The following is a 12,654-nucleotide window of genomic DNA, read 5'->3' on the forward strand; positions in this document are numbered from 1 at the left end:
GTCCCTCTTACATCTGCCATAATTTCAGCTGCTTGTGGTGTTGCCTCATGGGATGGTGTGAAGAGGCTGAAAGCTGTCTTACACAGATAAAGGTAAAAATCACACCTGTCTGCTGGCTTGCCAAGGTGTTTGGAGCCATAATCCTGCGGAAAATGGCAAATTACGACCATCACATTTTACAGAGTTTGCCTAATCTGATACACTCAATAATTTATAATCCTGCTAGGTAAAATGCGTCCATTTCAGGATTTTGCCAGGAAATGAGAAGTCTGTAGAATCAGGATAACCGTGCAAATTCATCGATTACAAACTAACTTAGAGTTACACCTCTAAAAGCGGCTGGAGTTGCTTTATGGCACTGAAACACGCCATGCAAAGTGAATTCCCAGCCTGAGCCCGGGGGACAATCACCAGGGCACATTCCTTATTTCGGTACCTCTCTCCTCTCCTTCTACTCTCCCCTCCAGGATTTTCCATGCCCGGAATTCCCCACACAGCAAGGCCGGGGAGCGCTGATAACTCAGCCACCGCCAAGTCCCCGCGCGTTGCCTGTGGGCTCCTACCGCAAAAAAAAAGAAAAAAAATAGGAAAAAAGGAGAAATTTTTGGATTTTTCCTTGGAGATTATTGCTATTTCTGTGCCGGGAGCCGGGCTGGGCGAGCAGGAGCCCACGGCCGCACATTCAAGTGCATTATTTCAATTAGCCGGGCGCTCTTTGTTGCAAGGTGAAATCATTCACTCCCCGGGAAAGCTTTTTTATTGAATGCTTTCTAAATACCCGCATCGGGCGCGTCGCCTGGAATTGAGTCTCTGTCACTTGTGTTTCTGCGGTGACTTTGACCAGATCAATGACTGGAAAAGGCATTCAGGACGCATTGATACCGCGGGGTAGGAGACGAGCGGGGTTTGGTGCTCGCGAGTAAAGAGAAGCCGATAATGAGCAGATAAAAGGCTTTTCTTAACCCTTGGCGTTCTCGGGAGGCTTCGGAGCTCCGCTGCCTCAACCCCACACTATGGCTTGACGGCAGCCGAGCGGTGGCAAGGCAAAAAAAAAAAAAAATATCGCTGGTATTCCATAAATTTTGGAGCGAAATGCGGCCAGAATAATGAGAAAGTCTTTCCTAGGGGGAAGAGCCTGCGGCCATAAAAAGTTCCAGCTCCTCCAGGATTTCGTTTCTGAGCGGAGCCGTGGTGCCGGAGCGAGCGAGGGAACAAACTCCTGGAGGCGTTTGCAATTTGCAGATTCCCAATCTGCAGATTCCCAGGTTATCCCGAGCCCAGGGCATCGCCCGGGATTTAGCGGGCACAAAGCCGGGCGCTGCCAGCCCTGCTCCGAGCCCTCAGGAGCCTCGGCTCTGGCATCCTCCTTTGGCGAGGAAAACCAGGAGTGAACGTGTCAGAAACCACTCCCTGAGCCCGCGGGGAGATGGCTTTATTTTTATTTCCCTCCCACGAAATATTGGCACTTAATAAAGTAATTACGAATTGTTGAGGGGTTGGGGTTTTCTCTTGAATCCCTGCGATTCTCTGGGCGCCGGGAGATGCGGAGTTTCCCTCCTGGAAGCCGGGGATCCCAGCCCGGGGGATGCTCCGAGTCCTCGGTAGAGCAGAGCGGGACATTCTGTCCTTTCCTGGAGAGGAGAGGTCGGGCGGTTTTCCTGTGTCCCGGCTTCTCCCATTTCGCTTAACCTCAAGAAAACAGGGATTTTACCGCACCTGGAGTTCAAGTGCGCTCCCTCTTACGTTTTTGCCGTCTTAATAAAGTGGCGCGGTTCCTGCTTCCTCAGCTTGCTTACTAAATCCCGGATTAATAAAGTTTACTTAGTTATTTAAATAGATTAAATGTCAGGTTTTAAATGGAAGGGGAAGGTTCTACCTTCCTGACCTATTTTTCATTTCTGATTTAGAAAAAGGCAAGATTAGCATGGATATTGCGTTTTCAAGGACCTCGCCACTATTAAATAGACTGTTAAGTGCATTTTATGGCTGAAGAGTCTGTTCCCAGTTCAGTCTGGAAGACGTGCTAAGTTCATCTCTACCTGCTACATTGAACATTCACTGACTAAAAGACTTCCTGTGGATGTAATACCTATGCTCCGCATCTTCTAAGTACATAACGCTTAATGTTTTAGGACTGGTAACACCAAATTCCGTCAAAGCCCCGGGAATGGAAGTGTTTCCTCTCAGGAAAGCTGTGTTTGCCCGGTAGCGTCGATGCCCGGCTCGGGGAGGAGGCGCGGCTGTGGCACGGGAGGATGCGGGGATGGACGGCACGGATGCTCCCGGCCGCGGGCCGACGTTGGAGCGCATCCGTCGCCGCCCCGGGGGAAGCCCGAGCCCGGGCTGTCCGCAGCCGCGGGGATGGGCAGCGTAATCTGGGCTCGCTGTGGATTCCTCACTCGCTGCCTTTTAACAACAATAAAGTGTCCCCGGGAATGGCCAGGCTGGTTTTTTTTTTTTTTTCCGCCTCCCCGGAGCGGGCGGGGAAAGGCCCCGAGTGCACTTGGGACACGAGGGAGAGACCGCAAAACTTCCCGAGGTGCCCCGAGAGACAAAATCTCATCGAATTCCCGCATCCTCCGGGTACTGCCCCCTGACCAGCATCCGCATGGGTGAGGGAAAATCCCCGCTTCTCCTAAAACAATCCCCGCTGTCTCTCTCCCGGAGCGGGTGGCCGATCCCGAAGAGAAATGTTTGCGCTCCTTCCTCCGTGTCCGGCCCAGGGCAGTGCTGGAGGTGCGGGCTGTGCGGGTTAAATCCCCCGGTACCGACCCGAGCCCGTAACCCCCGAGGAAGCCGGAGCCGTCCTCCGTCGCTGCCGTGTCCCGAAGGGGGCTGATGTCGCCGGTGGATGATTTCCCCCGGCCGCCTCTCGGTGGGACAGACCGAGAAGGAAAGGTCTCCCACGGGCATCGCTCCCCGCTCCCCCCCGGAGCGCTCCCGGCGCTGTCCCCTCCGGTAAAGCCGGGCCTCAGTTCTGCCCTCCCGCAGCTCCGGAGCGGGGTCCCCCATCGTTACCCCCTCCGGGGACACTGCTGCAGGTCTTTTCCTGACTTTTCCAACGCTCGCCGCAGCCTTTCAACACCCATGAGCCCGAAACTTTCAACCCCGCTCTGCACCCGAGAGAAACCAGGGATGCTATAAATAGGCGGCGTTGGCAGCGCGGACCGGGAGGAAAGGGGGGCGCAACTCCCGCGGCCGCGCAGCAAAAAACGAGAGGGTTCCCCGGGAGCCCCGCATGGGCCGAGGAAATGGCCCTGATGAGCCTCATCTCGCCCCTTTTTCAACCAGCGCGATGGTTTAGAGGATTAGGGCCAGATCCTATCGCCAGATCCTGTTATAAATTCCTTCCCCCGGCGGAGGGAGCGGCGGGGCCGTAATTGGAATAAATAAGGAGCGGGGTCGGGGAGGGTGCGGGGGGTGGCGGTTCTGGGTAAACTCTCGGGGCTGCGGGAGGGTCATTTTCCCGGTGTTTCGGATCTAGTTACTTCCAACACACCCCAGGGACCGACGTGACACGACTTGTACTAATGGGCATCTGTCACCGGCCGTGTCAAGTTTTGCCATATGCGGCCGACAAGTTCGTGGAAGGGAAAACAAGGGAAAGAACAAGGGAAAGAGTTTCTGCTGTCCGGCTGTGGCCCGTGGCTGAGGGAACTTCGCCGGGATGTGCCGCTCCCGGTCCGGCTGTGGGGGCAGCGCCCACTGCGCTGGGAGCCGGGAAAGCCGCTCCCGTCCCGGCTGCAAAGCCTCCCCTATTCCGGGACCGACTTTTGACACCCCCTGGACCCTCGATCCCGGCCGGTAGCTGTGCGAGTCCCGCCGGGACGCCCCGTCGTGCCGCCCGCTGCAAGAGCGCTCCCGGGTCGGTGTCGTCGCTACGGGCTCCGGGGGAGCTCCCGATGCCCCGAATTTCTCCCGGATTCCCGGGGAACTCCCGGCTCCGGGGTTACTCCCGTCCCCGGGGGTGTTCCCGGCTCCGAGGGTGCTCCCGGCCCCGGCGACGCTCCCGACCCCGCGGGCCCTGAGGGCGATCCCGGTCGCCGCGGATGCTCCGGGGGCCGTTCCCGGATCCGGGAGCTGCGGGGATGCTCCTGGTCCCGGGGGTGCTCCCGGCCCCGGGGGGGCGCGCCCGTTCCCCGGGGGCTCAACGGGAGCTGCCGCGCCCCCCGCAGGCCCCGGTGCGCCACTGCAGCCCCGCCGCCACCGGGAGCCTCCGGCCGCCCGCACGGCCCCGCTGCCGCTCACGGCCCCGCTGCCGCTCACGGCCCCGCTGCCGCTCACGGCCCCGCTGCCGCTCACGGCCCCGCGGCTGCGAGAGGCCGGCGGCTCCCGCGGGGAGGTGGCGGCCGGACGGGGAGCTCATCCCGGGGTTCCTCCCGAGCCCCGGCGCTTTCCCGGTGCTGCCCGGCCCCGGGAGCCGCCGACGCATCCCTTCCCCGGGAAAAGGCTTCTCCCGCGGGCCGCTGTCCTCGGCGACGGAGGGGAAAGCGGGGGAGAGAAAGAGAGGCCGGAGGTTACGGAGGGAGAAGGGGTTCCCGGAGGGAGGCAGCGGGCAGGAAAGTTGCCGGTGCCGCCGCCGCCGGCGCGCAGATGCCGAGCCGAGGCATTGCTGCTATGTGGGGAAATATGAGCGAGTAATTTTATAAGTAACAAAGGCTGGGGAATGGAATGAGCCCCTGTTATCCGGTGTCCTCTGGAAGCCCTGGATCAGCAGCTTCTTGAGCCTCGCAGCAACTCAGGGCAGAGGCTCCTTTCTTTTTTCCCAGGGGATCGGCTAAATATAGGAAACCCCCCCCCGGATGGCACGAATCGCCCACCATTTGCTGTTTGTGTAAAACCGATTAGCCAGACACAACTGTGAAGCGAGTCGTTCCTCTGACACGGCCGCGTTCCGCTCCGCGGGGTTCCGCGGGGCCGTGGGTGCCCGTGCGGGGCCCCGCGTGTCCCCGCTCCCTCCAGGTTCTCCCTGTCCCCGGCAGATGATTAGCGAGTCCTTATTTATAAAAGTTCAAACGATCTCATCACCGGGGCTGCTGGGTTTATTTTAGTCTGTGTATGCGGAGGTATAAATATTTACTTAGGAAGAAATAATATTTACTGCTTACCAGGAAAGCAAGGGCACTTTTATTTATATATTTATTTTAAATCCGCGGCTGCCAGAGGGTTCTTGGAGGGGGGAAATAAACGCCTGGTTCAGGTCCTCCCGCAGCCGAGCCTGCTGCCTCCCGCATCCCGCCTGCGTTTTACGCCGCCGATTTTCCTAACAAAGACAACGAATTATGTGAGCGGAAAAGCAAAATCCGCCGCGGTTTTCCAAGGTGACAAAAATTCAACTTTGTAAGAGGGAGATGATAAAGCACCGAAGGCTGTCAGCGCACAGGAGACGCCGACATCTCACCAGGCTCGACCCCTCGATGCGCCGCTTTAAATATTATAACGCTATATATTAATCCTCTTTTTTTTTATTACTATTATTTTGACTGTCTCTTTATTTTAGCCCCGACAATACATATAGGTATATATCTATATAGAAATTATTTTTTAATTTTCGCGGCTGTCATTAAAGCGGAGTTATTGGGAATTAACTGGGAAAGGGCCGATCCCTTCCTGCGGGAAGAACCGCTGCTTTAACCCTGATTATTTCATTGATCTAAACGAAAGATCCGCGCTCGGACACCTCACGGTCACGGCCTGAAAAATAAAAAAATAAAAAAAAAATAAAATCCCCCTCTAAAATAAATAGGAAACCTTGATTAAATCGACCCAACGCGTTTTATTTAAAATAATTTCCCTTATAATTAGCCCGGACCGCAGACCCAAAGCGTACCTATTCCGGCCGGGAATGCCGCAGCGCCGGGATGCAGTGTCGAAGTCAGGCCGAGAAAAATGAATATATTTAGGGAATCATCACGGCGCGCCGGCGGGAGTCTCGGATCTGCCGGGGAAGGTTGGATTCGGAAGCAATCAGGGCGATGCCGGCCCCGCGGCGGCGGCCGCTCCGCGAACCAGCGGGGCCGGGCGCTGTCGCTGCGCGCATCCCGAACCGGGCCGAGGCACCGTGGGAAAGCCGGCGGCAGCCAAAGCTCCGCGGTGCCGGCGAACCGGAGCTCCGCCGCCGCGCCCCGAGCGCGTCTCCCACCTCCGCGGCCGCGCACAGCCCGTCCTGCGGGCGGGGGGGGGTCACAAAGACACCGCTCACACAGAGGCGGGCAGAGCATTTTAAAAATTTATTTACAAAGTTGTGTACAACACGAAGGGATAACATTTAGAATACATATATTCATTCATATATAAACAGACTTCTTATAATAGAATGACAGCGTTTTTCCTCCTTTTTTTATTTTTCCTCTCCAAAATTCTCTCTCTTTTTTCTTTTTTTCCCCCCGTTCGTTCGTTTAATATTTAAAATTTCCCCCGCTTATTTATTTTTTTTAATACCTTTTTTTCTTTCTTTCTTTCTTTTTTTTTCTTTCCCTCTTTTGTTCGTTTATTTCGGATAAAACCGCTCGGAGCGCCGGAACCTTCAAAAAAAGCGAAAGTTCGCGGCTCCTTTAATCGCGACCGTCATTTTCGCCTCTTTAGAAAAATAAAAACCCCGAAAGCAACGTCAGTGATTTTTGATACAAATATGTACAAGCGGCCGCGGCCGCTGCCCTCTTGCTGCTCCGAGCCCCGGGCGGCCGCGGATCCCCGAGGGGGCGGCCGGAGCTCCCCGGGGCTCTGCCCGGGGCTACCGGCGGGGCTACTGCGCCGGCCACTTGGCCTGCACGGCCGCGGCGGGGGCGGCGGGCTGCAGGAACTGCCCCGCGATGATGTTGGTAGGCACGCTGAGGATGGGGGCGATGGCCGCGGTGGTCCTGGCCAGCGCCAGCGGCTGGTGGGCCATGAGGGCCGACTGCACGGTGACCGGCGGCCGCAGGAAAGTCTGAGCGCTGGCGGCCGAGCTGGCGGCGGGGACGCCGATGATGTTCTCGATGCTGAAGGACGGGCGGCTGCTGGGCTCCGACTTGACGATGGAGCCGGCGGCGCCCAGGCTGTTGAGCTGCAGCTGGAGGCTGGGGCTGAGCTGGGAGTTGAAGGCTTTGCGGCTGAGCTCGCTGGACGGCAGCAGCGGCACGGCGGGCGGCAGCATGGGCCCCACCGGGGGGATGTAGGGGTACTGCAGCGCGGCCGCGGCCGCCGCGGGGTGCGTGTAGGCGCCCGGGTGCAGCCCGTAGGGGCGGCCGTAGGGTCCGGCCAGGCCGTAGGCGCCGAAGCCCTGCATCATCAGCGCCGTCTGGTCCCGCAGGTGCTCCTGCTGGTGCCGCTTGAAGCGCTTCCTGCGGCGGAGGAAGCTGCCGTTGTCGAACATGTCCTCGGACTGCGGGTCCAGCGTCCAGTAGTTGCCCTTGCCCGGGTTACCGGGCTCCCGGGGGATCTTGACGAAGCAGTCGTTGAGGGAGAGGTTGTGGCGGATGCTGTTCTGCCAGGCGGGGAACTTCTCCCGGTAGTAGGGGAAGCGGTTGCTGATGAACTCGCAGATGCCGCTGAGCGTCAGCTTCTTCTGCGGGCTCTGCAGGATGGCCATGGTGATGAGGGCGATGTACGAGTAGGGCGGCTTCACCAGGCTGCTCTTGGGCTTGCTCTGCCCCGCCGCGCCGCCGCCGCCGCCGCCGCCGCTCGCCCCCTCCTCGCCGCCTCCCTTGCCTCCCTCGGCCGCTCCTCCGGGGGCCGCCCCGGCCGGGCTCCCGCTGCCGCTGCTGCCGCTCTCCGCGCCCGCCTCCGCGGGCAGCGCCAGCTCCGCCGCCTCGTCCAGCGGCAGGCGCGGCAGGGCGGCGGGGCTGCCGGCCTCGCCCTCGCCGTCCTTGCCCGGCCCGTCGTCTCCCTCGCCCACCACGTCGATATCCACATCCTCGGCCGCCGGGACGGCGGGGCCGGACATGTCGCTGGCGCTGCCGCCTCCCGACAGGGTCATCCCCGCTCGGCGGACGGGGCGCGGCGGCGGCGGCGGCGGAGGCGGCGGGGCCTCGGGTCCGCACCGGGCTCCCCCCGCGCCCCGCTCCCGCCGCTCCTGCGACCGGCCCCGGGGGCTACACCCGAGCGGCCCGGCTGCGCCCCGCGGCGCCGTCCCCGCGGGGCATGGGGCGGCCGCGCCCGCTGCTCTCCCGTCCGCGGGGCTGCCCCGGCCGCCCGGTCACCTCCCGCCGCCGGGCATCGGGGCTCAGGCGGCGCCGCCGGATCCCGCTCGCCGCGATGCGCGCCCGAGGGCGCCGCGCATGGGGCCGCTCCGCGGGCCGCCGCCGCTCCACCGCTCCGCTCCGCGGCCGCGCCGCGCACCGCTCCGCCGCCTTCCGCGCCGGCTCGGGGATGGGCTTTTTTTTCGGTCGGGGCTTTTTTTTTTTTTTTTTGTGTCGGTGGTTTTTTTTTTTTTTCCCCTTCTTCTCTCTTTCCTCCTCTGGTCCGGCTGTTTTTTTTTTTTTTTTTTTTTTTTTCCGCCCGCTGTTTTTTTCCCCCCCTCGGCGGAGGGAGGGGACGGAGCTGCCGGCGGCCGGGCGGGGCGGGGGCAGGAGGCCGGGGGTCGCGGGGCCTCGCTCGCCACTTTGGCAGCGCGGCGGTCCCGACTGCCTGATAGATTACTTTCCCGTTAAAGATATACTCGGAGGCGGCTCCACGTGATCGCCTGACGTCAGGCGCCCCGCTGTGAAGTCATGCAAAACTCGAGTTGTTTCATGGACTGTCAACAAAGAGCTGCGGCGGCTCCGCTCCGCCCGCCCCGACGGGGCCCGACGGCCCGGGCACCCTCCGGGCCCCGCGGAGATTCCGCCGCTCCGGTGCTGGCCGCTGCCGCTCTCGGCGCGCTCGGCGGCGCAGGCTCAGCGGATGCGCCGCCGCAAGAGCGCTCAAAAGCACCAAGTTTGGGGTTTGAAACCACTTCTCCGTGGGTTTCTATATATTTTTTTTAAAATTTCTTTTTTTTTTTTTTTTTTTTTTTCTGGCGGCAGCAGCACCAGCTGGGAACGGAAGATCAGAGAACAGCTATTGATTAATCTATTAGGTTAGTTGCAGGGAGAAAAAAAAAAAGACGTAAAATAACATAGGGAAACTATAAATAAAGAACCTTTTAGCCGTTTCCCCCCCCCCCTTTTTTTTTTTTAATTTTCTTTTTTCTTTTTTTTTTTTTCCCCCCTCTTTTTTCTTTCCAGAGGTGTTAACGACTTAATCATTGCGGGCCTTAGCATATGAAAAAGTAGGAAATGAGGGAGTGTGTGTGAATGTGAGGACCGTATTACCGCGGCCCCAGGTAAGCCCCGGCCCGGGGAAAGGCGCCCGGCGGGGCGGGAGGGGGCCCGGCCGCCCACCCCAACCCCAGCCCCGGTGCGGAACCCCCCGCCCGGGCCCTCGGCCGCGGGTGGCTCCCGGGGTTTGGCTTTTTTAATCCGTCCCGCCGAGCCCCTTTTGCTCCTGCACTTCCCGCACGTGTCGTCCGATTTGGGTAAATACAATAAAATTAGGAGAACGCCCCAGGAGCCAACGATTTCCTACGAGCGGCGCTGGTTTAGGGAAAGCGATTCCCCTCCTTTCCCCAAAAATCCATCGGGGCTCGGAAGGGTGGCAAGGCCCGGCCCCGCGGGGAGGATGGGGGGAACATGGGGGGAACACGGAGGGAACCTTCCCCGCGGGCGCGGAGCCGCTTTCCCCCCTCGCTCCGTTTTTCCGCGTGTCCCACAGGATGAGGGACCGTGACCTCCGCACCCGCGCACCGCCCGCTGTCACACGGAGTCACACACGCGCACCCGCCTTGTCTGTCACCCGGAGCGCCGCAAAGGCTCTCCCAGGGAAAAAAAAGAAAAAAAAAATTAAAATAAAAAAGGAGAAAACCCCCCCCAACTCTCCGCATCCCCCTGTTCCATTTGTTGCGCTTTTCTTCGGCACAATAAAAGTCAAATTAATTGATTCGTACTATTAATTACGGTGCTTAGCGTGAAAAGAAACGTTTCCCCTCTATTAGGGCTGCATTGTGCTGAGCCCGTGTTCCAGCACGGCTGCCGGCTGAGCGGGGCCGCTCCGCTCCGCGCCCCTCCGCGCCCCTCCGCGGGCGCTGCTGCCGCTCCCGGGCCTTCATCCGCAGAAGTTTAGGGCGGCATTTCGAAGCCCATCCCCTTGGGGAGTATGAAGGAGCCCGCCCGAGCGGAGAAAAGCTTTTCTAAAGAAAAAAAAAAAAAAAATCGGGAAAGTTTCCCCCCAAAGAAGCCGGGAGCCCATGGAAGTTCAAGGGCTGCAGGTGAGCGGGGAGCAGGAGCTGCGTCCTGCAAAGATAAAACAATTAAAGCGGCTCCTGTGGAGGTGGAAACCCACGATAATGACACGGGCAGAAATAGAAAGTGGGCGCCCATATGGACAGATGGATTTAGCAACGGGAGAAAAACAAACTGTATCGTCCGGATCGATACGGAGTCAAATAGAGACGCGGCAGCGCGACGGGAAAAAAGGGAGGATGCACGAAGTTATGATAGGGAGGGAGAAATTAATTACAACTCAATTTGATTCTAATATGGGAAAGCAAGATCCCGGCTGCGAAGCGAGTTAAAAATAAATCCGGAGCCTGAGCCTCGGGGGTGGGAGGGGGGGGATTGTGCAGCACAGACAGGGCTGGGGCAATTTCTGCTTCTGTAATCGTTTTTAAAGGAAGGAGAAACCAAAGGTGTCCCCTTTCAGCTCCTTAAGCCTATTACTTTCGCTAATGAGTTATATAAATCGTTGACCTGACCTGGATTAAACCAGCATTGTCGTTCGGTCCGAACGTGCGGGGGTAAAGGGGCTGCGGGTGAGAAATCCCCGTAAAATAAACACATCCCAGGGAGGGGACGCGACAGGGACACACAGACATCCCCCGACCGCTAGGACCGGGGTCGGGGGCGAAAGGGGACGAGCGGCAGGGCCTGGACCCCCCTTCAGCCGGGCTTTTCGCTGAGGATGTAGATTATTAAATATATATAATTTCCCCCTCTATTTTTAGGCCTCTATTTGCAAGTGTTTTGTTCCTTTTTTTCCTTTTTTTTTAAATTTATTTTTTTTAATTGTAATAAATCGCCCGTAAGCCCGGCAGACCTCAGTGTAAAACGAAATTGGTCGTGTTTCCAAAACGGTTTCGGATTTATTTGTATTGGAAATGTATAAACATCCATTCTGTAAAAGGCAACACGTTTAATTAACGATGAGAGAGCAGTTAGGGGCAGAAAGCTAGTAAAATTGTGTGATAAATTTATGGCATTGTTAGCGTGCTTTTAATTATGGCTATTATGTTAATTATTTCACATTAGCATGGAGTTATCAGCAGCATGTCAGATTTAATCAAAACGAGCCTTTCTCTCGAAAACCGCGCTTTTCACGCGCCGCCAGGAGAACGGGGGGTCCCGAGCAGAAGCCGCTTCCCCCCCTCACTTCTTTATTTATTTAAAAATAAATAAATGAAGGCTTTTAAAAAGAGACTTCCCGATGAAAAGAGTGGCTGGACGTGATCCGGGCTGGTGCAGGCGGCAGATCCCTTTAGGCTACAGCGAGCAGCGCAGGGAGGCTGAGGAGAGAAGCGACGCTCTTGTTTTTTAGGAATTCACCATTTTCACCCCCTCCGGAGGAGGCATTTCATCATTTTGGATCATTCTGTCAAACAATATGATGTCGCTCATTTTTATCTGTCCCGTTTTACAAAAGCCCCCCGTTCGCGCTGCCGGCCAGGACAACGCGCCTCGGTACAAAAGAATAAAAGCGACAAGCCGGGAGGATATGGGATCGCTGCGTGGATCAAAAAGGAGGAAAGAGGAGGAGGTGTGTGCGAGTGTGAGTGCGTGTGCGTGTGCGTGTGTGTGTGTGTGTGTGCGGTGGGGTTCGCAGCGGCCCGGGGCCGGCTCCGTGCCCGGCTCTGCCCCGCAGCTCCGCGGCCGCGGTTCCGCACACGCTCCGCAGCCCCCGGGGCCGCCCCCACCCCGGGCCGCTGCTGCCGGGGGAGGCGACCCCAGGCTTCCCCGAAGGCTGTCGGAGCTTCCGTGCCGAAATGGGAAGAATTAAACGTGGAGAAATAACAAAGAAAAATTAAAAACCCGCCCGCGTGCCAGCAGCCGGCAGCCAGGCGGGCGGCGGAGTTTTGGGGGGCTCCGTCCGCGCCGAGGTGCGGAGCCGCTCCGCGCCCGCGGAGAGCCGTTGCCAAGGCTCCGCGCAGCCCGCACGGCTCTGCCCGAGCCCCCTGCTCCGGCCGGCCCAGCTCCCCCTTCCCCACGGGAGCGGGGGGCTGCGACCACGGCAGCTGCTGGCTTATTTTTAGAGCATTTCCATTCCTCCGGTTAATTTTAGATCGATCCATTATTTAGCCCCAGTTCGCCTTTAGGGAAACCCAAGCTGGGGGCGGCCGGCGCTCCGCGGCCGCGGGACTCTCCCCCCGGTGCGAGGTGCTCGGCCGCGCAGGAAAGGAGATTTTGGGGATCCCCCGTGCCACCCTCGGCGCTGCCCGAGGGACGGGGCCGCGCCCCGCGGATCCTGCGCCTCCCCCGGCTGCTCCGCGTGTCCCCGCGCTCTCTGCGCGCTGCCTTTTCCACTGAGCCTGGGTTTCACCAGGCGCAGCTTTCGCACCTTCCGCGGCCTTTTCCCCTTCGGGAGACACCCCCAAATACGCGCACG

General features: G+C 58.8%; 1 protein-coding gene across 1 annotated transcript; it reads right to left on the minus strand.

Moving 5' to 3' along the window:
- Positions 1 to 6,269: 6,269 nt before the first annotated feature.
- FOXD3 (forkhead box D3) lies at positions 6,270 to 7,957 on the minus strand. The gene has a single exon (XM_040073080.2). The coding sequence runs from the start codon at positions 7,955 to 7,957 to the stop codon at positions 6,746 to 6,748; it is 1,212 nt and encodes a 403-aa protein (XP_039929014.1). The 3' UTR covers positions 6,270 to 6,745.
- Positions 7,958 to 12,654: the final 4,697 nt, after the last annotated feature.

This window comes from Hirundo rustica, chromosome 9 (genome assembly GCF_015227805.2).
Source record: "Hirundo rustica isolate bHirRus1 chromosome 9, bHirRus1.pri.v3, whole genome shotgun sequence".
Lineage (NCBI taxonomy): Eukaryota > Metazoa > Chordata > Aves > Passeriformes > Hirundinidae > Hirundo > Hirundo rustica.

What these genes read in the sequence shown, in the direction of transcription:
- FOXD3 (XM_040073080.2), bottom strand. Translation starts at nt 7,957, where the DNA reads ATGACCCTGTCGGGAGGCGGCAGCGCCAGCGACATGTCCGGCCCCGCC.